At 40.4% G+C, this 27,292-nt stretch overlaps 1 protein-coding gene across 18 annotated transcripts in view; it reads right to left on the reverse strand.

Annotated features, from left to right (window-relative positions):
• TANC2 (tetratricopeptide repeat, ankyrin repeat and coiled-coil containing 2) overlaps positions 1 to 27,292 on the reverse strand; it is a 288,324-nt gene that overhangs the window by 135,241 nt on the left and 125,791 nt on the right. For 10 of the 18 annotated variants that reach the window (XM_069786690.1, XM_069786691.1, XM_069786700.1 and 7 more), the window contains 2 exons: positions 25,726 to 25,797; positions 19,994 to 20,173 (listed from right to left, as the gene is read on the reverse strand). In XM_069786690.1, coding sequence (XP_069642791.1) covers positions 19,994 to 20,173; positions 25,726 to 25,797 — 252 coding nt within the window. Of the gene's footprint in view, positions 1 to 12,222; positions 12,787 to 19,993; positions 20,174 to 25,725; positions 25,798 to 27,292 lie in introns of those variants that run through there. The other 8 variants (XM_069786702.1, XM_069786699.1, XM_069786703.1 and 5 more) reach the window with 4 other exon arrangements.

Raw genomic sequence — 27,292 nt, forward strand, 5'->3', positions numbered from 1 at the left:
TTATTTTACAGAAACCAATGTGTAACAATAACAGTTTTTTTCCCTTCATTTGAGAGTATAAAAGCTTTTTTAATTACATTTTAAAGCCTCTCTCCTTTCATCGCCTGGTTATCGCAGCATCATGGGCAGGGCAGAACATACAAGTAGTGAGAACAATGTGTTGTCTGGAAACATCATACTTGTTCCAAAACTTTCAGAAAATGTGTTTAGTTTAGGAGATAAGGTCCCAAAACAAGAAAATTGAAGGAAATGAAAGTGGAAAGAGGAAAAGAGAAAAAAAAAAAAAAACAACCAACAGGAAGGGAGTCCAGCGAGCTGGTAATAGAAGAACAGCAAGGGAAAGGGAGAGTTAAAATAAGCAACTATCAAAACCTGTCTTAATTAAAAAATTCATCTTTAAACTGTAAGAAGTCTGTAACATGAAGGTTCTGCCTATTACTGCTTCCGAAAATGCTTTCTGTAAAAATGAGGAATAACCTTCTCCAGAGCAGTGGATTCTGCAATCCTGTGGGACCACAGAGACCTACTGGAAAACTATTTCACCCTCTGTCTCTCTCCAGATGAACAGTTCTGTTCAAGGCACAGAAAATAATAGCAAGCTGTAGCGCTAATGTTACAAAAAGATGTTCAGTGACATCAGAAAGGAATGAGTCTGAAAAATATTTTAGTTAAATCAAATTATAACTCATCTTATTTAAACTATTACAACCTCTCCCAAATACAAACAAACAATTGGTCAAAATCGCCTTCTCTATGAATAGGCACTCCTAACCAATTTTCCAGGGAGAAAATAACTTGGTTTTGAAAGGCTTGTATGTATTTTAAATACATACAGAATAAAATAATACAGATTTCTGAGTGAAGCATTCAATAATGGCTAGTACAATGACGTTTGCAATAAATTTGCGTATTCAGAAAGAAAATAATTTCGCCTTAAAATACTAACCCGTATGCAATCTGCACTTCCAGAAAGAATTTTAGCTGAATTTGCATTTTGCTTATTACTATGCAACTATTTTCTGTCGTTTAGAGCAAATGGAATAGCAATTTGTTATCAAACTTATCACTGCTGGAGACAACAGACAGCACACCAGCCCTATCCTCGGTCAGCCCAAATGTTTTAGTTTTAGGTTAGACCAGTCGGAGCATCCCAGCATGAATCTGTTGAGCAGCTGTTGCCTGGAATACTCTGGCAAGCCTTTAGGAAGAAAGTTGCTCCTATTAACGATCCCAGAAAGAAAAAAAACCTGCTCTCTCTTTCCCTGTAGATAAGTTTATTTCCAACGTGGGCTGCCAAAGAGTCTTTATCCCCGTAGGGAAGACAGCTTTGAGGAGAAGCAAGTTATTTAATTAACATATAGACATGGCAGGAGGAGGATATGGTACTTTCATCTTTCCGTTCAAACTTGTCAAATTGTTTTTGACTCCTCGGAGCTGTGTCACAGTAGTAGACTTCTCCACGTCATTTCCCATCTAAAATTCTTCTTTTCAGCACCTTCTAAAGTCTTTTAAAATTGCTTCTCTTAGTAGAAATTCTTGTGTGACTCAAGGTAGAAACTTGTGTATAAGAGGAGGAGGATGAAAGAAGAGAAAGGAAGTCAGCATCACTTGCTCCAGCCTTCTAAGTCATCATGTTACAAAAATAAGCAATTCACCCACTGACTTTTTTCATAGATTTCTGATGCAGTCAGTTTTCCTTTTCAAGTTTCAGACTTTGGTTACGCTAAAAAAAATAGAGCAAATGAAGACCTGGGACTACAGGATGAAATCATGTCATCAAAATTTTAAGCCTACGTAAGATCTGCTCAAATACTCAAAGAATCTTCCCAAATGGCAGAAACGGGACAAGGCAGAGCTGGAGGGGAAAGCATTCCTCAACCCCTCACATCTCTTTTCCCAACAGTTTTATTTCATTAATGTTAAATTTAAAACAGATGAGAGGAGAATGCAACAAAACATGAATGCTGAATCGCGTTACTCTCATTCAATCTCCTACTATCCTGGAGTTCTTTTTTCAGCAATTCAGTAACTCAAATATTGCACTGGCACTAAAAATGAGAAAAACTGTCAAAAAAAGACCTGGATATACCGTACAGGACATTTATTCTAAAGAAAGCAGCCAAGAGCTTCGTCACTTTACTCAAACTATAGGTAACCCTGTTAATTCACTGCTTAGAAAGAAACCAATTCACTGTTTTCTAAACATAAAGCCCGACTCATCAAAACACAATGCTCTGATTTCAAGATAAACATTCATGAGATAAATCAGAAACTAATTAAACAACTACTGAAGCAAGCACATTTTCCTCCACAATATGAAGCTGATTGTAAGACAAACCTTGGAGAAAAAAATGCCTGGTTGCTGCAGCGTCCCAACAAGGGGTTTTTGTTTTATGGGGCTTTTTGAAATTGTACATGTTGAACAAGCCAGGCTGTAGAAACCTGTCTGAACTTTTAACTCAGCTTAATTTATCTCAAGCCACTAGAAAAAAAGAAAATATATTTAACTGAAGATTCTTCCCACAGAAGAAAAGAGCAAGTGTAATATAACCACTTCCAAAATCAGGCTGATCTTCCTGGTAGCGTATGTTTTCCTCTTTTGCACAGCTCTTCTCTCTGTTCTTGTTTACACTAAGATTTGACTAATAAAATTTGAATCACAACATGTAGCTGTGAAGCCACATTAAACTAGGAAGTGTTCAGAATCACTGTTCTCCTACCCCATTACACCAGCATTTTTTCTAGTGCTTGTGATGCTACAGGAGAGTCAGGAAATGGTGTGCCTTTGTGAACTGCTGTCCTTCCCGTAAGAATGGGAGTATCGGGTTCACTGGGCTCAGCAAGAACACCAGACACCTAGGAAAGAGCACGGAAAAGGGGGATGATGAGCGCCCCGTACAGTCTCTCACACATTGCAATGCAGGGACTTTGAGCCAGAGGTGTTATCCCCCAAAGCCCACAACAAATTCATCTTCCCTTAATATAACCAGACACTTTTTGAGATAGATTTTCAGCATTTACAACACCTTGCAGCACAGCTTCCTGCAAATTAACTGCACAGTTTGAAAAACCACCTCCCAGTTTTGCACTGCTGACCTCATTTCTGAAAGCTCAGGGGAAACTTGGATTCCCCTCCGCACGGGTGATGACTCTTCCAAAGACATCCCGACAGACTGGTGGAGCCTAACACAGTTAGGCAATACTCATGTTAACTTTTTCCTAATCTATTCTGTTTATTCAGGTGAGCACTAACTCTGCCCTTCAGATCGCTTTCTATTAACTTGCTCCATACAGACTTCAGGCCAACAGGTCTGTAGTTTCCCAGAGCTCCCTCAGAGCCCTTTTTGGTACTTGATGCCATAATAACCACCTTTCAGCCGCATGGTGTTAAGGAAGTTATAAATGAGAGGGTTACCCACCAAAGACAGTAATTCAGCATCCTTGAACACCTTCTCCTCCTCATGCTTTGTCACAGTGTGTTTTTACGACCTGCTCTACCATTGCTGCCATCGGAGACAGACACACCTCTCTGTCATTCTTTCTTTGCAGCGTCTGTACCGACGAGGTTGGTACCCGCTGCCTCTGCTACGGCTGCGTGTCAGCTTGGGCTGTTCTGAATTCTAGTGCTCCCCTGTTATTATAGCAGTAAAAAATTAAAAACTGCACTAAGCTTGGAAGGGATCTGAAAAAAAAGAACAACTAAAAGGAATTATTCACTCTAGACATTGCTGCAAGAAAGCTGTTTAAGTATTTTACAAGCAGCCAAGAACGATCAAAGGTAGGTATCAAATTATATAGTCAAATTAAATTTGAACAGAAGTGGCAGTGGCCAAAGCCAGGAGTAAGCCTAAGTTGCACGTAAACAAAATCTAATTTATTCTCCCACCATATCCTTAAGATCATGCCAAGATACTGTAACCATGATAAAAGAGAAGGCTAAATTGTAAAATACCCTACCATTCAAAGCCCAAGTAATCCCATGTTAAAGCACATATGAGACTAGATCCTGTTCACTATACAAGACCATTGTTTATGACCAGGACTACATAGCGTACAAGCTAATATAAATTCAATACTTGATAACAGCATTTAAAATTAAGGCAAAAGATGTGAATAGATAAGGTGACTCTATTTATGTGTCAGCCTTTCAAATTTTGCTACGCTAAAACTAATTTAGTTGGTTTAGCTGATAAAGGCAGACCTGTAATTACACTGGCACGTATGCATAATTGTTCAATTGATATGAAACTGTATTTAGGATCCATATTTCTTTGCTGGTAGGAGCTTCACAGAATATTATATCCTTAAAAAGAAGCTGCTTATCTGGCAAGACACAAGCCTGAATTAGCTGAACTTGTTTGTTAACACTTGAGAAACTGTACTATGCTGTGTTTGCGAGGTGTTTTTTTACCTACGGAAATTGCTGCTATTCAGCCACCTTTAGTTTTCAGTAGTTTATTCTTTCCTTTTAAAATTCTTTATTTACTTGTAGAAGTAAATGAGCTGTTAGAACTTTCTGTTTTAAGAAGCGATGACTGCTCATCAGCCTTTCCTTCCACAGAGGAACAGGGACAAGGAGACATGGCACGCTTAAATGATTCAATTACATTATCTAATGAACATGTGATTATATGTGTGAACACAGACAGTTAGAAGCAGACCAACTGGACCTGCCTCTGTCAATGACACAGGCAGACACAGGCAAGCAATGTTTTTCAGTGTAATGGGATTTAAGACCCAGCAATCTCTACGAGGCTTTGGTGGCATGTGCATCCTGCCACAGCAGCAAGATGTCCCACAAAGGACCGGGTCCTGTCTAGTCCTTTAAGTAAAAATAACGTTAACTTTGCTGGGAAGACAGTGCTCTCAGTGCCCATTTCTAAGCTGAAGAAGTGACAGTCAGAGCACTCAACAAGGCCAGTGACCATTTCTTGAAAGAAATGTACCAATCTGGTGGCTTTCCTTCAAGAAACATTTTCTCACTTACACCTATTCACTTCCATGACTGAGAAGGTAAAAAGAAAAGAAAAGTATAACAGGGGAAAAAAAAAAACCAACCCCCACCTGTATTCTCCTAAGTCTGGCTTCACCTTTGCAGAGAAAAACCTTGTAGAAATTCCAATTTTCAACCTTCCACAAGCTGCAAGTGGTACCAAACCAAGGAGCTGCGCTCTTCGTCTCAGACATGCAGGACCACAACTCCCTCCACAACACACCATCCATCCCTGGGTCTAAACACCTGTGGTGGCTGGCTGATTTTACAAAATACAGCCATAGGTGCCATTTCTGTGCCCGAGATAAGAATCAAGCTCCGTTAGGTACAGATTTGTTAAAGCGGGGGGAGAGAAGAAATTAAACATCATCCTGTAATGCAAGAGCGATGCCTGGTCCAGCTCCGACAGCTGAGGAACTGGCAACAGCGGGCACGGCTGCTGCTCCTCCTTCCTCTGCTGAGGATCTTCCCACCCGTATCAGAAATTCTAAAGTCAGGCATCACGATGAAAGGATCAAAGATACCCTTGCTCCTCTGCAAGCTCCCGAGCGTGCTATTTTCCACAAAGGCAACTCCCCGAACAAACACTTGTTTTGTCACCTGCCTCAGAAGTGCTGCCTTATCCCAACTCACACCTGCCTCCGTTCTTTCTCTACATCTTCAGCGCCTTATCTTCCCTTTTCCGCTTTATCTTTATCCTTTGTCAAATTGAGTGTTCTTTCTCCCCCTCTGAATTGAAGCATCATTTTTTCCATCTACACTTGCTCCTTGTCCAGCTTTCACAGTATCTGATAGTTGTCCCATCTCCTTGCAGCGCTGATGCCTTCATCTCGCACTCTCCTATTGCCCTTTTTGAGGGCTCCGAAGCAGATCAGGAGAAGCAAGCAAGGCAAACTGCCTTTACAGCCCTCTTTCAAACCCTCTAAACAGGTTTGATACTTTGCAGAATCAGAAAACACAAAGAGAGACAGAAATTCAATACAAAAGCTCTAAGAATGCCGCTGAGACAACAGGAAAAATCCCACTAAGTCCGACAGCTTCACTGCCTTGGCCCTTAGCTCTTGCGGTACCAACCTTCTCTACATCAATGCTACCTGGTGCAATGTTCTGGTGCACATCTACAGCAATTCCCCAGTGGTTTTTGTATTTGTCACTGGAAAGTCTTCAGGTTGGGCATTACAATGTGAAAGCTTCCCCACCATCGCCAATAATAATAATTGAACAGTTAGAACACACAAAATTACAGTGCTCATCATAATTTATTTAAAGGTAGTGCTGGGGGTTTTTTTTGGAGGGGGACAGTGGATTGGTTTTGAAGCTAATTTTTCTTTGCATTTAGTTCTTTTTAAAAAGTACCTCATTTGTTCATAAATATGTGGTTATAGTAAAAGCTCAGCTTGGCAAGTGGCTGGATTTTGGTATAGGTCATTCAGATTTACATGATTCGTATTACCGTTGCTCTTATGAGCAAAGTGCTGGACAAGCTTATTCACCTGTTCAAACTGTTTCTAGAAATTTCAAAGCATGCCCTAGGAAAAACTGCAGAAAGCAAAGTGCTTAGTCTTTTTTGTTGTTGTTAAATTAAATGAAGATGCAAACCTTCGACAAAACCTAAAGTTTAAGGGGCTGTTTAAATTAACTGAGAAATTGTTCTCTGTAGCCATGTACTCATTAAATAGAAAATTGGACATTCTAATAGGAAAAAAAAAAAACACACAAAGAACTTAAACCACCAACTTGTCTAAATAGATCTTGATCTGAAAGATTCTACCACTGAACAGAAAGAAAAGAGTAAGTCTTGCTTCCTAAAGAAATAGGGTAGACAGGAATCTGTATACAAAAAATTTGTCTGTTACATTTATGGAGAAAAATCACAGAAACACTGTAAAAGAATAACAAGCAAACCCAGAAGAATGTAGAAGAGCAAGCAACAGTCCACATCTTTCACCTCTGCATGAACTAACGTGATACTCAAATATATCCTGCTGAAAACAAAGGTACATAAACAAGTCTTTGTTTTCTTAAGAGGCGAAATTTTAAAACACTGGGAGAGAACAATGTTAGGTTTAAATTAGCATCTGCCAATCCAGATTTACAATAGCTGACCAATACATTTCCTCTGCTTAAATTTTATGGTATCTGACATTGTAGAACAAAGGGCACTACAGCTTTAGAACAAACTTGACACAAAGCTAAGTTATAACTGCATTATTATCACATAATGAAATATTTATAGTGCAAAATCACTTATTTCTGAAACCAAACTATAACACAATGCTATATACTAAGTACTACTTTGATGCAAACATGAAAGCAGAAATTTAATCTTGTGTGTATAAACAAATCAAACGTGCAATGTTTAGATGGCTATTGCATAGCAGTGCTGGGTATTTGGCAATCAAAAAGAACGTTTCAGCACACCAATGTATTTATACATGCATAAATGCCTTCTGTCCAAAAATAAACTTTTAACAAATATGGTACAAGATAAAACTAAGCCCATATGTTCTGCAGCAGTGATTCCTTTACTAGAAGACAATGTGAAGTTATTCATTCTCATCCACTTATGCAACCTGCCCTCAGATTAAGTAGGCAGGAAGAATCTGTCTATTTTCCAGAGCAGTACCAGCAACAGGTACAGATCCACATCATTCATTTCTACTGTGCAAAACACAAACAGAAAAGCTTTTAGAAATGCTCTAATATTTCAGAAAATTTTCATTTCCCATTGCCTTGCCTCTTGCCTGTATAACCAGGCTGATTCGGGAACACGATTCCAAAAGCATCTTTTCTAACTGGGGGGATGGAAGGAGAGGATAAAGAAATTATAATCGTGTGTCTAAAAAATCCTGAAGAACAGTCAACTATCAAGACCTAAAATAGCACCTGGTGAGGCATCAGGCTCAATGCAATTTGCAATTGCTGTTACACGCAGAGCTCCTTCAAACAAGTCAACAGGAACCCTTTCAAAATCACTTGTGAAACCAGGCATTTATATTGCAATCTTCAGCCAAGATGCTCCCCCACAACTAATCAGAAGTCTCAGCGTCTGCATGGGACAAAGTCCTGGGGGAAGAGGCGCTTGGGCACACATCACAAGCTCCAGCCAATTTTGGACCGTGAAGACCTGTGGGTCCTATGAAAGAAGTGGCACTCAGTTACAACATGGCACATGTGTCCTGGTTTCAGCTGGGATAGAGTTAATTTTCTTTCCAGTAGCTGGTATAGTGTTATGGTTTGGGTTCAGTATGAGAATAATGTTGATAACACACTGATGTTTTCAGTTGTTGCAAGTAGTGTTTATTCTAAAGTCAAGGACTCTTCAGCTTCTGATGCCCAGCCAGCAAGAAGGCTGGAGGGGCACAAGAAGTTGGGAGGGGACACAGCCAGGACAGCTGACCCAAACTGGCCAAAGGAGTATTCCATACCATGGGACGTCATGCCCAGTATATAAACTGGGGGGAGTTGGCTGGGGACTGGGGGGGCGCGTGGATCGCTGCTTGGGAACTAACTGGGCATCAGTCAGCGAGTGGTAACTGCATTGTAAATCACTTGTTTTGTACATTCCAATTCCTTTTTTTTTTTTTGCCTTCTTCCTTTTCTGTCCTATTAAACCATCTTTACCTCAACCCACAAGTTTTGCTATTTTTTTCTAATTCTCTCGCCCATCCCACTGGGTGGGGGGAGTGAATAAGCGGCTACATGGTGCTTAGTTGCAGGCTGGGGTTAAACCACGACAACGTGTCAGGACCCTGCATATCTGGTTTAATAAATACAAAGGTACTGAACCAAACAAATATTGGAAGTGAGGATTATTTTTTTTCTTTGGTCAAACTACCATTTCAAAACCGTTAGAGTTAATTTGTTTTCTCATTTCATTTAGCTGTAGGATGTTTCTTCTTTGTTGACAGAAAAAATGCCCATCTCCACATGCAGTATAAAAATCTCAGGCCTATCAGCTGTAGCTGTTGTTCAAGAAACTGGGTACTTAGAGGGCTATTATTTAAACTATTAAAAAAGCTGATGCTGGCATAAGAAAGCAGTTCATTCAGAAATGTATACGCACAATATGTACTTGGAAGTAAATCAAGAATCATATCTTGGTAACAAACAATATGTTATTTCTTAATGAAGTGCATGGAAAAGGGATGGATTACACTATTGCATATTTTGGGGTGCAAGAATCATTGGTAAAGGTTTCTGGCAACAGAAGGCATGCAGGTATATGGGAACACAGCTTGAATGTTGGGCTAAAGACATCTTTGATACAACTCCAAATCATATGCATGTTGTTAAATCAGCAATATATCCAGGAATGGAATTACACAGCACCAACAGCTACTCAAGGCAAGTCACCACAGAGCAAGGAAAGAGATAGCACGTGCCAAAGCAACGGTCCAGAGCCAATGACCCATCTCAGTTCTCAGCTTGCTGGTTTGGGCATTGGTCAGGGATCTGTGATGAAAACCCAGCATGCAGCTCTGCAATATGTGACCCCATCATAATGCTGTACATGTGCTGCAGGAACTTTTAATACGTGGCATCACTCCAAACTTGGCAGTACCATGAGTCTTGATGAGCCCAACCAAAGCTTCCTACATGATTAGCGGCAAGCAGTTACAGATCACATCAGAAATTAACTTTTGCAAAAGTAATGGTCGGTCTTCGGACAAGTAACCCAACCCAACAACCCAGTGTCATCACGCAGGACACAGGAAAAAGACTTTCCAAAACAGGTTGTCTCGTTGGTATAGAAGGAAAGGATTAGCAAACAAGCAGCCCCGTTGGAGATGAGGGTTTTTTCTTAGGAAACAAGCAGCCCAATTGGAAATAAGGCCTTATTCCAAAAAAGTGTGTCCTGTGAAGACCCCTCTGCTCACAAGGAGCAGCACGCTCAAGTGCACAGAACAACTTTAAGGGCATGCTCTAGGAGCAGGAGGAAAGATGTAGCGAAGGGAAGAGCAATGGCCTGATTTAACTCCACAGGAGGCTTCCTACACCACCTTCTCTTGCTATAGAAACCTCCTAGCTATGTCTAAAAATTAAAATTCTCACACACCAGAAGTGTAATCATGACAGATGCTCCATTTTGTGCAGCACCAGTGTGAAATAAGGACACACTTCTAGCTCTGAGCTTCTGAAAAGCCATGGAGGTTCAAGGCTATTTTGCTTGTCGTTTTAATGTTATCTGCACTAAACATAAACCTTTGCGCTTCTCCCTTTGTTTAAGCATCTATACAAATATCTGAAATGAAAAGCTATTATCACCTTTTCCCAGCTATAATGCTATGATGACATGTTTACCCCAGAATCTGCAAGTCTGAGCAGCTCAACAGCCTCAATGCAAAAAAAAATCCTGGGGAAGAGCAAATTATAAAGGTTCTGCAGGCCTGGTAGGCAGGCAGGCAATCTCACAAGCAAACATCAAGGGAAAGCATGTGGGATTTTCTGCATATCTCTATTATGATTTCTGTCAATATGGAAGGCAGTTGTGTGTCAAAACAAGACAAAATAGGGTTCGTCTTGTAAGCAGCATTCAGGAAAATCCATGCTAAAACTGGTTAGTGACTTTCAAAAACCAATAAATATGACAGGCCAGTTTTTTCCTTCCCTCCATTTAAAAAATAAAAGTTACATCCAAACCATCCTGAAACTAAGGCAGAAATGTCACAAGTTTGACAGGTATCCAACAAAAGAAAAGCCTTCAACACAGGATTTGGTTTAATTCAAAAAGTCACAAATAGAGGCACTATTTATCTGTATAAATTTCAGGGACAGTTTTGGAGCCCCAAAAAACTTAAGTGGGAATTTTACCCATTTCACCTAAATAGTTATGTTTGTTTAATAAAGATAAATACACACATGTGGGTACATGCAGAGACACATTCATCCACCTGTTTTATTTCTGCAAGCCCAGTTGGTTTCCATTTAAGTACACACCTGTCAAAACAAATCACAAGTCCAAAAATAATGGATGAAGCATCCCAAAAATGAATAGTAAGAACTGACACAAGAAGAAAAAAATATTCAGCATACATCTTTGTAAATGAAAGAGAATCCTCCTTCTCCAGCAGGTTTTGTTGCTGGAGATGTTAGGGTTTGCCACACAAGAGTACAAGGCAGGACTATAAACACAGGTGCCAAAACCACCATGAAATGTTGCTTTTTTGTGTGTGCATGTGTTTTACATCATTTTTTTAAAAGGGACGACTCAATAATTCTGGCAAAATACAAGTTTTCTACTTGTTAAACCTCTGGATAGCCACAGATTGCAATGCGTTGGGGAAAATTAAATGGAAAATTAATTATGCCCAGAAAAAAAATACATCACGCATCTTGAAAAACCCCTCAGTCTAATGGCACTTTACAGATAACTCAGTCCTTGTCATTCCTGTGCACTTCAGAAATGCAAGAGTGGGCCTCCAATCCAGCCTCCACTCCTACATGAAAAACACGAATTTCAGATCAATGTCATGCTGACAGTATGACACTTAAAGAAAGCAATAAAAAGAAATGTAAGCATACTGCAAACAGTGTGATATAAAAATCCCTAAAAAGGATGAAAGTCTGTCCTGACACCAACAATTTTAAGCACAACACCCCTCAAAAATTAGCTGCAACATGAGCACTAGGCACTCGAATGCCCCTTCCTCAAATTATACCTCAAAACCGATTGTTTATATATTTGTATTTCTTCTAGTACCATTGAATTAAAAATCTCACTCTTTTAGTGAGAAGGAAATACATCTCTCCCTCAGCACACAGGGGTTTTATAATCCACTGAAATCTAATTTGTGGTCATTTTGCAGTACAAAAGGAAAACCCTATCTCAACTCCATTGTTCTAAAATTTTAAAACCAAAACACTCTTGGTATCTGTAGTATTTTTCAACTCACTCCGCAGTAGTTCTATTTTAGCAATGCTGAAAAGTGGAATTTTTTCACTGCACATTGATTTTTATATTTTGTACTTGAAATTCTGCACATCCTAGCAAGCAGGTGACAAACTCAGATTATGTAAAAGTATTGCAACAACAACTAAAAGAAAAATAACCCAAGCAGCATAACCCTTACCGATACTAAACACCTTCTAATAATGGCTTCCTTGTAAACTAGGAGCATCAGAACCCCTTATTCTACACTGATTTTCTGCAGAGTTAAAGGAGGCCAAGGAACGCCTAACACAATTTAAATCAAAGTCCACGCAAGACAAATTGTCCAAATACTCACAAGGCTTTGTTTTCTCTCCCCATCACCTGAGAGCGTGTGATCTTGCAGCAGGAACTCAGCAAGCCTGTTAATTCACGGGTACCGATGCCTTGAGAGCAGCACTTCAGTGAAGATCCTCCTCTGGTCCACACCTCTCCCTAGCGCCAGCTCCATATTGCTGCTCACAACGTCAGGATGATGTTACAGGTGACACCTCCCGCTGCTGATGTCAAGCTCCGTTCCCAAAAGCACAACCACCACCTCCCTGCGGTGCCTACTGCCCCTAACAAGCATCACTTCTGCATCTTCTCTGTCCCCAGGGAGCAGGCTCGAAGATGATTTCGGAAAAGCTTACAGACACAGAGCTTTCTCTCCTCGTTAAGTCTCTCGGCATTAAAGAGCCTTTCCTTCCAGAACGCTGCAGCAAATGTAGACTATACGCCTCCCTTGGGGGAAAAATGAAGTATTTTTACAGTTTCTTTCTATGGCGCAGTTTAATTTGCTCTTTTGTTAGAGCAAACTGCTGGAAGAACAGGTAAATAATGGCGCAGTATACCGGAGTGAATGATTCGCTGATGCTCTCCTGAACATTTTGGAGTAAGCTGAAGGGCTAGCAATGCAGCCCAGGACCAGAGCTGATGAATGGTGCAGTGCTGCTGTTGTCTAGGCAACTAAGAGAAAAAAAGCAGCACCATATAAGGAGTTGTGACATGGATTCTGGGAACAATTTATACTAAAAGGCTGTAAGCCCTCGGATGCTTTAAAGCTGCAGCATCCCCTTCTCGGTTGGAGACAGGTTTCATTGTTCAGACCGAAGCAGTCGGCACAAATCATCACATGCACAATTGCATCAATCCAAGACACGTTTGCATTGGGAGCATTGTACCAAAACACAACAGAACAACATGATTTTGCAGCGTTTTCAAATAACTGAAATTATTAAGGGAAATGGCAGGTTGCTAACGATGATCCAAACTAACATCTGTGAAAAACAAGGGTACCAATGAGACCCACAGATATCAGGTAGCTCCGTGCAGGTAAGAAGCTCTGTCTTTATGGGAGCAAGCCTGAGATGAACCAAACTGCAGCACCATCAGGTGGCTGACTGCCTGAGCGGCAGTGCCACCAACCAGAGATCCAGCCACTCCTCCAAGAGACAGGAAAATATCCCCAAATTAACCTGTGAGCCAGTCGCTGTTGTGCAACGAAGGCTGGCGGTGCCCCTAAAGCATCTCCAGATAAAGCAGTGCAGTGAAAGCCAATTCATATACAGTTGCCATAGCAAGCTGTAAATAAGACCAAGGTTTATATTCCATGCTGTAACACAGAGGGGGAAAACCACATTATTCTACACACTCATCATCAGATGCTTTTCGCTTAATGCTCATGCTCAAATAGACAATACACCGTGACCAAGAGAACTGCAACTATTTCCCCAAAAGCCGATACAACCCTGTAGTTCTGAAGTCTCTGCTCGGCGATCGAAATTTAAACTTTTAGAAATCCTTTGCATTGATTACCCTATTTTATTTGAACAAACATGTACCGCACAGCCAGCTTCTGCCCAACGCTCACACACCTAAAGCAGCTGCCTCGCCATCTCTCACGTTCACACCCAGCTGAGTTAGTGCAATAGTTTCAAGAGAATAAGTAGTCCCAGAGGGCTGCGATTATTAATCTGGGTTTGTCACCATTAAACAAGAAACAATTCATTTTCAAGTAAAGAGATCTCAGCTTGCTTAGTCCCACAATTACAATTAGCGTCAAGAATATTCAACCATTTGCTGAGGATACAGAGAAGGAAGAAATTACAATCCCCATGGCTATTCCCAAGAAATACAAAGAAGGTTGCAGAAGGATGGGGTGATGACGAGACCCCAGCACTACAAATGACACGGGTGATGGTGGCACAGGGGACATTGCTCGTGGGTGTCCCCAGCTCGGCTGGATCTGGAGGGTGTTGAGAACCACAGTGGTGGGTCCCCACTGGTGTCACAGGGAAGAGCGAGTCTCCAGCCTGCTTAGCTCTGCTCCCACCATCTTTGAAGGACCTAGTTAAAGAGTACACGTTTTCTTTAGGAAAGAGGATGCTATTAGTTGCCTGAACATACCTAGGAACATTCCTACTTGTTTCTATGAAGTCTAATTTTAGGGAAAGTTCCCAGATTCTGAAAGTGGAGGGGAGGAATGTCCTCAAAGCAGGTGATTTGCAATGAAACCAGTTCCTCAGGTCCGTGTCTTTGAAGACGCTGAAGTATCTAATTCACACTGGATACAGGAGGAATGGGGCCTTTGAGAATCCAAACCTAAACATCTAGGCCACTCTTAGAAAAACATGATTTACTTCCTAAATTTCTTGTCAATATTCTCCCCTTCTTCCTCTATGTATGGGCATTCACACACACATGCTCTTTCTAAAAGAATCCTAAAGCTTGCAATCTGTCACTGGATAGAAAAAAACAGAAATAGCCAAGTACAGTGATGAATAAAATTATCCCTGCGCATATGAATTTACAGCATGTAAATTAAAAATCTTTCCCGAGGAGGAGTTAGGTGCGGCACTGGGCTTTGTGCAAACCCTTTGCATGTGGTAGGTTCCACAGTAATAGAATAAAGCATCGGTAGCTGACTCTTTCAGCCCAATATCTCATCTTTTAACCTAATACAACGCTGGGTTACTATTTTTGGCATCGATTCAGGAAAGCACTTAGATACATTCATCTCTATAAGCACCCTCCTGAAAAGCAGTGCTTTCCTGAATGAAGGTATACAATGCTATAGCATTATTTTCATTGCAGCCATGGCTTTGAGTCATCAATGATACACTTTTGATGTGTAGTAGAATATTTAACCGAATGGTTTTGAAAACGGTTGTTCTCTTTGTGCAGTAAGCATGATAACTTTTAAGTGCTGATTTTATTCCAGACAAAAATCAAAATGGTGTCTTGTACATACTTATCCTGGGCTGGTACGGGTTGTTTTGTTTTTTTTCTTTTTATTATGTATTTTTCACATTACATTTGCTAATAAAGCCACTGTTGTTATTAAAAAAAAAATTATAAAACAGCATAAACGGAGGTTGAACATGCCAATCTAAAATACGTTCTTAGCCACTGCTAAATAATAGGTTATACAGGCAGGAAAGGGAGAGCTGATTACTTATGCTTACTATTACTTCACCCTTTAGAGCCACAATGACCTTAGTTTTTCTTAATCACCAGACTATTCAGCAGAGTGAAAATTGCAACCATACTGAATATTTATCAACCTCTGAATCCAGCCCAGTCTCCATACATAGAAAACCCAGATATCAACAGGCTAGCAAGTGACCTCAGTTCCTCTGGAAAGAAACTTAACACACTGTGTAACATGTTCCTATTGCTTTTTAGCAAAAGTGGACATTTGAACTTTTCTGTGGATGAAAAGCTGACTTGTTTACAAATCAGCCAGGTTAAGAACTTTAAAAGATTATATTATAAATAGATGAATAAATAAATAGATAGATAGCATCGCAGTTTCTACTGGGCAAGTTTCTCTGCACCATACAGGTTTCTTTTCCTTTCTCAAGGACTAAGTTAAACCCCAAATTAGCGTGACACACCGTGATGCCCATAAAAAAGGGCCATCTCGGTAGCTGCTTTCCCCATCAGAGCTGACACGACCTACCCTACTACACTGGAATGGATGCATGCAGATCCAGAATGACCCAAGATACTTTAGCCCTCGAACGTGAGAAAATCATCTTGTGAAGAGCCTAAAAAGTCTTTTGTATTCAAATTTTCATCTCTGAAGAATTCCAGAAAGCATAAATGCAGAAGCTGGTGGAGTCATGTTTTGTTGCAAATGGTTTTAGGAATTAAATCTTTAGTAAAAAAGAAAAAAACATACAAGACAACAAAGGTTTTTTATGTAACAGATAGTACTATTCCGCTGTCCAACTACTCCGCAGATATGGAAATTATGACATGAATGGGTTAGTCACACACAAATGTATGTAAGAAGCTAACAGCATGAAAAAGCCCCTACAATTGGATAATTTCTCAACAATTTTCTATGCTCTGAAGGTCGCTTTGAAAAATCCATGTGGCAACTGTCAGACGGACAAAAGCCTCTTTTTGTAATACTTCAGTTTCCCAGAATCACCCTCATCCCTTTTCCAAAAGGAATCACTGCTGTTATTGTGTAGGATTAACAACTGGACAGCACAACGAGACAAAGCAGAAGAGGAAACCATCACAGCCAGTGAGACGTTGTGAAATGTCTCCATGCATTTACTGTCAAACTGCTGGCTGCTTATTTTTATCTGAAAGCTCCCACAGTCACATGAAGCTTTTTTAAACCAAGCTGCTTATCAATTCTACCAGATTTTGAGTATGCTACGATGGCACTTACAAGACTTTTGTAAAATCGGAGAGGGATATTGGTCAAAATTGGGAAGAAACACATCCAAAAGTAGCGTAAGGCTGTGAACTTGTCTTCACGAATCTAATATTAAAACCAAATTTTCTTTATTTTACAGATCATGCTGTTTTACTAATGAATAAAAATGAAGAGGGTCTTTAAAAACAGCCACTCGAAGTCCACCAGAAAAAAAACCCAACTTTTTATTTGCTGATACAGTAAACGGTCAGTCATTCAACAGCCATTCTTTCTGCTGCCGAGGGATTTTTTTGCCTTTTACATCTCTCAGATCAGTAGTAAATGAGAGAGTCAGATGATAAGGAATAGTTGAAGAAACGTGGTAAGTACTGTGAATAACAAAGAGCGGAAAGCACTACTTTCCCAGTTCCTTTACAGGTTACCTTAATGAAAGCAAACAAATTCCTACAATGACTGCATGAGGATGTAAAATAAACACCTTCCTTTTACAATAACTACAGTAAATTAAACTAATAATTTTAAAAATCACGCTAATCCACCAACGCACTGAAACACACTTCGAATTCGAAGTATATCAGGAGCTGCACTGAAGTCATCAAGACATGTACGTGCAAAATATTATCACGTGTTTTCATGCTATACCAGATTCAGCCTAGCCGGAACAGGATATTTAAAACGGATGGAAAAGGAAAAGAATGCAAGTCGAAGACAGACGTAGTCATCTTCCCAATCAATTTCCAACAGATTCTTGTGTGTGGCCCCAAAATGGACCTCCAAACAAAACCAGGAGCCTATGCTTTTCTTCTCTTACTTTTGTGTAATAACAATTATCAGCATTTTATTGATGTCTTCCTGGTTTGTACACATCTTGTTCAGGCCTAGATTTCATCGCATATAGTTTGCAAACCAGACCGACAGAGGCGTATGCATTTTCACCAGCTGAATGTCCACAGCACAGCTCTACAAGACCACCTCACCGGTGTTTGAGCACACATTTCAGCAAACTGCCTAAACCCCTAAAGTCTGTATGAATCACAATCCTTTTCTTTGCATTACTACCTGCAAAAGCCACTGCTGGGATTTCAATATCTGGTCTTCTGAGGAACAAGTGGGACACTCCAAACAGCAGCCCCACCAACTCCAACAAAAGCTTTCCAAGTTTGGAGCTGAATGGAGTCTGAGCTGTTTCCACCCAGAAAAAGATAATTACGAATACATGGAGCTTAATCTGCTAGGATGAACTGTTGTGATTTGAGAAGTGGGAGGAGGTTAATGTCTGTTGACAAGCCAGAAATCCAGCAGATCTACACCAAGGCAGCTTGCTGAGCAAGCTGGAAGTTGTTAGAGAAATGGAGCTGCAGCGGTATAAGAAAAATTGGTCTTTCCATGGGGTACAGCAAAAACCCTCTGCAAGTATTTCAGAGAAGAGTAATGAACTGTTCAAGTAAATACATGAATATAACGTTACTCAGAGATCCAACAGGAGATCATATAAACACAAAGGATTATAGTCAAAAGAAGGGGACAGAAGGATAATGAACAAGATAAAGATACTACAAAGGCCTAAACTATTTGTAAAACACAATGCTTTTCATCCTTTCCTAACTGAAAAAAGGTCTATGGAACTGGCTAATATTACCTGCCTCTACTAATGAAGCCACACAAAACAAAGAAGAAAACTACAAGTAAATCAAAAACTAAAAGGAGGAGGGAACTGGATAAATGTGAGGATCATGGGAGAAAACTCAGGAAAAGCAGGAACAAACTAGCTATACATTAGTCAATAAATTAAACATGTACAGACATGCTGTGAGAATTAAAAATAGCCTTGAATTATCTTTGTCATTTTTCATAACCTATGCTTTTTGTGGCAGGAAGGTTGTGGATTCCACACCTACCCATTATTGTGTGGCATGACAAGAAAAAAGAAAAACAAAACCCAGAAAACAAACCAAGCACACACACAATTTCCACCCCGCGAAGTGCTGCAAGCAACGTATTCGTACTGGAGGAAAGTACCGATAACTACAATAAAAAATAACAAGGTTTTAGAGACACTAAGCTGAAATGGATTGCATTTTGAAACTACTTTCGTAATCCACTACTGAATTTTATGATTCTAGAAGTTGAAACTGAACTTTTAAAAATCTAGTGTTAGCAGCTACTCTGGTAAAGTATAATTCTTAGCTGTTCTGCAAAAGAGAAGAAAATGCTGAAGGACAAACAGAAAGGAGCTCCGAACATCCAGCTGCACAGCCCTGACTCAGGACTGCAAACTGAAGGATATTCTTAAAAAGGAAAGCGTTTCAAAAAAACCCCCAAAACCATAAAACCCCACAGATCCTCCAAGTGTCACATCACTGGCCCTCCTGAAGAAGCAGCCTCTGAAGTACATAGCTGTTCTCATTTCCACTAAGAAGTTGTTTTAGGCCTTCACATTTTAAGGCAGAACGTCAGCCACACTTTAGAAGTTCTTAGTGATGGGAAACTCATGTTGAAGACAGCTGAGTAAGGCACTGAAACTTCCCTTTTAAACTATTTTCATGTCCTTTTAAAACTCCTTCCGCCTGATTCTCTTGCACCTCTTGAGCTCCACTGCTACTGACAGGCTCAGACCACCATGAGATCCTGCAAAGTGACTCTGTCACGATTCAGGAATCTTCCTCCTGTCCTTTTCAATTTCTCATTTCACCAGAGGGCAGGGAAAACAAAAGGTACAAAGTGTATCAGAGCTCCCTTTTGTTACACTAGATCAGATAATATCAGGTGAAAATTATCTTTGGAGGTTTCTCTCAGTACAAACACAGTACACTGGCTGATCGTTTTTAAAGATGGGCACGGAGGGATGTCAGATTTTAGGCAAGAAGCAAGTTTCTCAAAACCGTTACCAGTAGAAATACGATGTCAGGCTTTTACACGGATGCTAGACTCCAAGTGCTTTTGAAAATCCAACTACTTTAAAACCTCTAGGTGTTCAAACCACAATCCCAGCAGATTAGATAAACAGTTTAAAAATATGCATGAACTATGAAAAAAAAAATCGCTCTGCTGTATAAGTTTATCATTTTTTCTGATGTATCCTCTCGGCATTCAAAATTTTAGCATAAAGTTCTTTAAAATTACTGTAACACTTCCACTGTGCATAAACCACAATACAAAGTGGAAATGAAATACAGTCTGCTAGAAATTTCTCAGAAAACTAGAGAATATTTGTAAAACAGAAACATCGTTTTCAGAATAGAAAGATTTCTCTGTCAGCATGAAATCCAATCCATTCCTGGTTTTCACTCAAGTGGCTGCTATAATAAACAAATGATGACTTGTACACAGAAGCTTGTTCAAAGCGTTTTCTTACAGATTTTTGCACCAACGGACCTTAAAAGCCCCACTGAACTTTATTTAAAGTCCTTACCAGTTAACTTCTTCACAGGTTGGAGCCGAACACTGATAGACTGATGTGTGAGTAAGGGGGAGGATGGAAGGGAGCGGGACATGCCCTCCATAATCCGAATGTGCTGCATACCTTCGGTCACTGGGAGTGGCGGAATAGCGTAGTCTGGTTCAAAAGCACAGTCGTTCTCTGTGGAGGTGCCTGATGGGAATACAAAAATAAAAAGGGACTGGTTAGAATACAAGGGAGTCTCCCGCTTTCATCATTCCTAGACAGAGAACGGTCTGGCTCGGGCGAGCCCAGCCGCAGAGCCACCTCGCTGCACGCAGCTCTCAGCCCCGCAGGGAGCAGGGACGGCTGCTTTCTCCTGCTCATCTTGCACGGTCTTGACACTTCCCTTGAAGAAACTGTATTTCTGGAACAGCATCTCAGCACATGTCTTTAGATTATGAACAGCATAAGCACGAGGAATTTATTTTCATTTTTTTAATTTGACTTTCAGAGTCTTAGAGTCACCAGTTTTAAATATAATTCAAACAAAGCAATCATCCTTTTACTGATAGTTTCTTGTGCATTTTGCTTGCAGATTTCTAATAAAAAAATCTGCCAGTTGAATTAAATTTTAACACGACGACCTTTAGCCTAAAAAAAAACCCCAAACAAAATCGAACAGCAAAAGCCTCCAAAAGCAGCCACCACTTCCAACAACAAACTTCCCTGACAAACGTACAGAAGCACCCAGAGACGCACAAAGCCTGTATGGGGGTCACGTCACCACAGATCCACATGGAAGACACCAAATAACACGACAACAAGTGGAGATAGAACAATAAAGGCACATATTGCTAATTGTTGCAATAAATATTAATGAGAGTTGGGAGCCATAAGGTTCCTCCTATTAGCTGCAGAATATGGAAACCTCTGGGTCAAGAACACGTGGTTCCCCACCTCTAGTCAATAAGATTAACAACCTAACACAGACAACTAATAATTCTTCTGCAAAACCAACTTAAAACTGTTAGCATTAATATTTCATTACAGATAATGTAAGACTACACTTGATACACCTTTAAGAGATGGATTTTAGTTTTTAGTGCCTACTGATGTTTTTCCCCCACAGAGGCATTCATTATTTGATTTCCATTGGATAGCTGTGCTGTTCTCAATGGCTTGCGAGAACATGTTTAAAAGAGCAAATTTAACTGCTAGACAGAAGGGTAGACAGACAGAAGTGGGGAGAAGACAAAAGGGTAAATGGCTCAAATATTGTAATGTCCAGAGGTGACGACGGACTAACTTTATTCCAGACATCCAAAGAACAATGTGAACAACCCAACGTATTGTTTATGATCAGGGGAAAAACCCAGACTGAAAGAACTGTCAAAAATGTTGGACAAGTTCCTGAAGCGTGCTAAGTAGCAGCATCATTTGTGGCTAAAATCCATCTATTACTGATGCCAACTTTCAGGAATATCTCAGCATTTTTGTATCATTCTTTACAAGAAACCAAACGCTAACACACTTTACACATACGCTATTTTTGACAGTTCAAGGTACAGCTTTTACTCACTTGCTTCCTGAACACTTGCCACATTCCCAGTAGTTTACTGAACACATATTCAAAACCTAATCCTTACAAAGGTGATATTTTTTTTAACTTCAGTATGCTCTAGTAAGTATGCTACAGTTCGATATGTTTTATTCATCTGAGAATGTCATTATTGCCACAAACTATGAGCCAGACACTGATGTTTTTCTATTCACTTCATGCTGCTTTAATTAAGTGTGCACAGAAATGCTCTAACGGAGTACATCCCTTTAAGGGGGAACAGTTCACTGTATTTTTTTTTTTTTTTTTATTGAAAGATGCTGTTGCTGACAATATCATGCCTTTTATATAGATATACACGTAAATATATATATATATATATGTGTGTGTATATATAAAAAAAATATTTGGCTATAGTCAGAGAAAACTAGAATTACTGCCTTACCACCTTTTCCCTGCAGTTACTACCATTTCTACATGAGCAGCAGCTCAGCCTTGCTTCTCAACCCAAGACCCGTCCAAGTGAAGCTGCCATGTGCCACTGTGACCCACCTACCATCAGCACCGCTTCGTTACAGACATCAAGTCTGTGCTTATGCCCATCTCCAAAGCATTTCATCAGTCCTCTTCAATCACGCACACCAGCAGTACTTCGGTGTGCTGAAAATGCGTTCCTCTCATCTAATTTTGGTGTCCACAAAAGAGGTGTCTACACCGAAGCAAGCTGTTTAGAAGAGCTTCTAGAAGGCTGGGAGTTTAGGACAAGATTCATCTAATGACATGTTTTAGGGTTCTGGTTCAGGAAGAGAAGAATCCCAGCCTGGACACTCCACTGACTCCATCCATGACCTCTCCATGGGCTACAAAGGCAGTCGAGGGCAACAGGCAGCTCCACTGCACCCACCCGCGTTCAGCCAGCCGAGCACCATCCTGGGGTCTCCCACTTGACACACGTCTGAGCTACACACAACGACCACAGCTTCAGAGGTAGGAACACTGCCATTTCTCAGGTCTCCTTCCATTGGACATTAGGCAGCACATCAGGCAGACAGGACAAACAAGGTATGTTGGAGAAACGCACGTGCTCTCGAGAGCAAGCCCAAGTCTTGCACACACACACCCCCCCCCCACACACAGCACAGTGCTACTGCTCAGCAGAGCTCAAAATCTCAATTTTGATGATCTTGTTTCTAAGTTTTTCCTACTAATCATCCAAAAGATGCAGTGGCTCTGTTAGTGCAGTTGGGCATATTTTTTCCAAGAGGGCATAATATGATAGCATGCTGCTAATACAGCAAAAAAAATTGACTTCTTCCAGCTGTGCATCACCAATTGCAATTATTGGCTCCATATATAGCTTACTTGACGTAAGCTGATCGAGGGCCTTGCTTTTTCCAGGGTTACTGCAAGCTGAACACCTCTGCTGACTCTGCAAGCCTATTCATAATCACCTGCGAGTGCCAGGAAAGGCAAACCGGCATCAGTGCCAAAATCGGCATTGGCTTCGACAGAAACAAGCTACGACGTTTTTTCAAAATACATCTGGCGCCAGACACAAAAAAAAAAGATTTGCCATCATTGATTTTGATTCTTAAGAACAAGGTTCAGATTTCCTCAGGCCAGATTTTGGGGTTTGAGGGAACTGTGAGGTCTGGGACTTAAGGTCTGCATAAGACGTAAAAGTCTGTGCATTTCACTGGTTACCATGGTGTAAGTTCCCAGTATCTTTGGCCGATCTTTACCTAAAACCAAGGGCAATTGGGGGCAGTATCTTATATAGAAGTAAAAGTTATTATATCTTTGCAAAGTTTTCAGGAGTGTTTTCCCTCTTAAAATTCAAATGCTTCAGAACAAAATCAGTGAACTCACAAAATATCCACAAGGTACTATTTTCATTCCACAGATGTCAAAATTTCTCTCATCCTTGCTGGAGTAAACAAACACACAAGCAAGGTAATTGAAACAGTTTTAAATTTGTTCCAGTCAGAAAGAATACTGGGTTTATCAAACCCTCAAATTAGGGATCATTCACAGCTGAACTGGAACTTTGACAAGTTTGTCTATAAAATATATTTAAATAAAATGCTACTGCAAAGTGTGTATTTGAACTAATGAACTATTTCTTCAAGTTTTCCAAGATAATAAAGCTTTACAGACAGGTACAATACTTGGGCATCACACCCGGCAACATGGAAGTTTAAATACAAGTAGGATGACTGCCTCATTTCGGTTGGCTGGTTTATCTGAGCATAATAAAACCTCTTAACCCATCATTATGAAAAATACATGTTAAAATGTGCAGATAGATAGCAACTTACGGACACAGACCAGGGCAAAGTTAAATATAATACTTCTAAAGAGCAAAGAGACTTCTACACTGCAGAAAGCCTGCGTCTACAATTGCATCCATTGATCCAAATGGAAATATTTAGCACAGAAGCTTGTTTCTCCAAGCAGTTGGAAGTATTTTTTTACCTGTTTCTCCGTCTACGCCCTCTCATGCTGCAACTTCTTGCTAGCTAACTGCAATTCCTAGAGTCATACTCACTGAGGCAAACAGAGATTGGTCATTCTTTGGCAAGTAAGTATTTGCCAAAAAAGCCCCATGTCCTCTGCCCAAAACTGGTACTTTTCCACAGCAGCCGTGATGCTGAATAAATAGGCTGAAACGTAACCTGAGCGAACACAATGTCTGAAAGAAGCGTACGGAAACCCAGCAGGCAACTCCCATCAGCAGCTGCATCTGAGCTGCTGTATCTTGTAACAACAAACCAACGGACAAAACCCACACAAATGAAAGGACATCACAGGGACTAACGGCAGAGAGAGCGGCCAAGGCTCAGCCTGCAGAAGTAACACAACAGCAACTTTCTCTGAGCTAACACTGTCTGGAAAAGAGCAACCATTCATTCTGTATTCTCGAAGCACAGAAAGGCTACTTGTATGCGAGCTATCACGGAGTATGTGCAGTTATAAATTCCCTTCTTCCTTCCTAATTTTATTTTAACTCTTCCTAATTTTATTTTAACTCTTCTGTTTTGAAATAAGAAAATTTTAAACAATAAATTTTAAAATACTAATAAAAAGATCCTATGTTAACAGAGCAGTTTCAGCTGTTGACATTTCACAGGGCTTCAAGGGTTTTAACTCTAAATTCCGATCCCCCTAATTCTGATCGCGGGCTTCAATCACTTGCAATAATTTTGCCCAGGCAACACTGGAATACTGCCAAAAAAGAACAATGCTCTGGAGAAAATGTCTCCATAATAAGTCATTAGGACACCATGACAACAACAGACGTGAACCTAAATGAAAGGAAAATTATTGCTGCAATCCCAAAGAGAAAATAAGTCAATGCACATAGCACCTACAAGAGCCATGCTTCCAAAAAATGCTTCTTAGTCTCAAGAGCTGTGTGAAAATACCAGTGTTTTCACAACCCTCACAAATGAGCAAATGCTTAAAACTTTAAGTAAGCTACTTCAAAGGACACGTAAGCCAGCACAGATCTAAGAGCTGCTGCTGTCAGTGACAGAAATCCCCATTACACAGCTCTAGCGGTGGTTTTAACCACGAAGCCTATTGTGAATGATGGATCCTGAACAAAAGAGGTTGTAGAATCATTATTTAAATAATATAAAACCTATTTTTACTAGGTCTTCCTGGGACCTCTTGCCCTGTTCCTGTAGGATGAAACACAACGAAGCAAAAGACGTAACACACGGCTGTTCGGCCCCCAGGTCAGGAACACACAGGTCCCCCCTCTATCACATCGTGGGGCTTGGGAGGGGAAGGATAACCTGGTTATTGAGAACCTGCTGGGTTCTCCCCTCTGCAACCAGGGGGAGAAGGCAAGCGGTCACCGAACGGCCTGTTGATTTGGGCTGGTATACGCTGAAGCCTTCTTACACCACCAGCTCCAACAACCGCCCTTGCATAAAGCTCCGTCCCTCCGTCTGCGAAATGAAGATGCCGTACGCTCCACAGGTACGCCTGTGCTGCGCCATGAGTTAGTCTGAACTCCTTCAAACTACACAAAGATAGTCTGTTTTGTGAATATTAGTAAATTTGTAGCTATGTGGATAATAACAATGGTTACAAAACTCCGTCAGATTACATAGTCTTATGAAAAACACAAAATGTATATATAAAAGGTGAACAAATGAGAAACGAGTCACTGAGGCAGAACAACACTAACGTTTACCTTGCCCAGATCGGCTCTGACGGGAGTCTACACTTGCCTGTCTTCGGTCTGGTGGCTCCTCGTTCCCTCCATCTGCATGAGAACCAAAACAGCAGAAGTAGAACATCATAGTGGACAGGTCAGGCAGATGCAACTTTTCCTTGAGTACCATCACCTATCTTGTAGGCACAGCAGAACAAAAAGTCCCTGTTGCAGACTGAAAATGGGGCAAACTGCTGACTGACTCCTTTGCTGTTCCTTCCAGTTTCTCCCCAGCTCACTGCAAATGAAATCTGTGAGGTCCTCAGGATAGAAGTAGGCTTTTAATTTCTCCTAGTGACCCCACAGACATTTGAATGAAATAGTAACCAAATTGTGCATCTTCAATTAGTTCCTTCACTTTGGACTGCGTTATCAAAATATAAAAAATACTAAGTGTTTGAAGAAAGAGATCCAGAAAAAAGAAAAAAAAAAAAGAAAAAGAATATTCTATGAAATTGTTTCCCTTTAAAATTATTTGTCAGCTAAAAAACAGGAAGGCTGGGAAGAACAAAACCATTATATCCTCTTGAAACTGTTTAGGAAAGCAGCTATAGTTAACAAGAAACAAATCCATCTGGATAAATGTAGAGTGGGACATTGTGTACAATATTACACAATTAATTACATGCTGGTCTTCATTGATCAACTGACCAGATTAGAAACAATAGACAGGCACATCAATATAGATGCTTGAGTACACAGGGTTTATGCCAGCTGAAAGCAAAAAGAAGTCTAGCTGTGCAGATTGTGAAAAAGCAAAAACAGGCATTTAAAAATGCAGGATGTATTTCAGCAGTTACTACACTTTATGGCAGGGGAAGGGGAAGCTTTTAGAATCTTTAAAAATAGTTTTGAAATAACTGAATTCTTAAATAGCTGTTTAAAAACCTCAGTAGTCAATTTTAGCATTTATACTTTTTGATTATACTAAAAGCAGCTGCACTCTGCTATGTTTATATCTATACATATCTATGTATCCCCAGAGTTATTTGTTGGACAGGCCTGTTATGCCATAAAGTAATTCAACTTGATAAAGTCATATTATGTGTGAGTCCCATTTGTTAGTCTGGCTTGAAAGGTAAGTTGTGTATTGGAGCACAACAGCAGAACTGGTAAGGTGACCGAAAATTTAAGTCTACCCGACCCCCCACAAAGCAGGACCACAGCCCCGGCCACGGAGAGGTTTTCTGGTTCCTCTTCCCTTGGTAAAACGTTTCCAGTCCTCAGTTTCCCTGAAGCCATGCTCAGGCAACTTGAATGAGTGCCAGCAACGCAATTTTCTGTCACCTTTGCATTTTTCCCTGCTCATACAACAGCTGCACATCAAGGTCAGCCTCCTAACGCCAGCTAAAACAACCTGGAAATCCCTTATTTTATATCAACTGCTCATGCCCTGATAAGCCATCACAACTGCCAGGTGTCAAGACCATGACACTTTCCCTCCTCACTTTTCTATTCTGGTTGCAAGAAGGATGTGACATTGCAAATATGACTACAATTTTGATGTATTCATAGGAGCTTTTATTAGCCTGGAGATGCCTTCTTG

The sequence above is a fragment of the Haliaeetus albicilla genome, chromosome 7, assembly GCF_947461875.1.
Source record: "Haliaeetus albicilla chromosome 7, bHalAlb1.1, whole genome shotgun sequence".
NCBI classification, from domain to species: Eukaryota; Metazoa; Chordata; class Aves; order Accipitriformes; family Accipitridae; genus Haliaeetus; species Haliaeetus albicilla.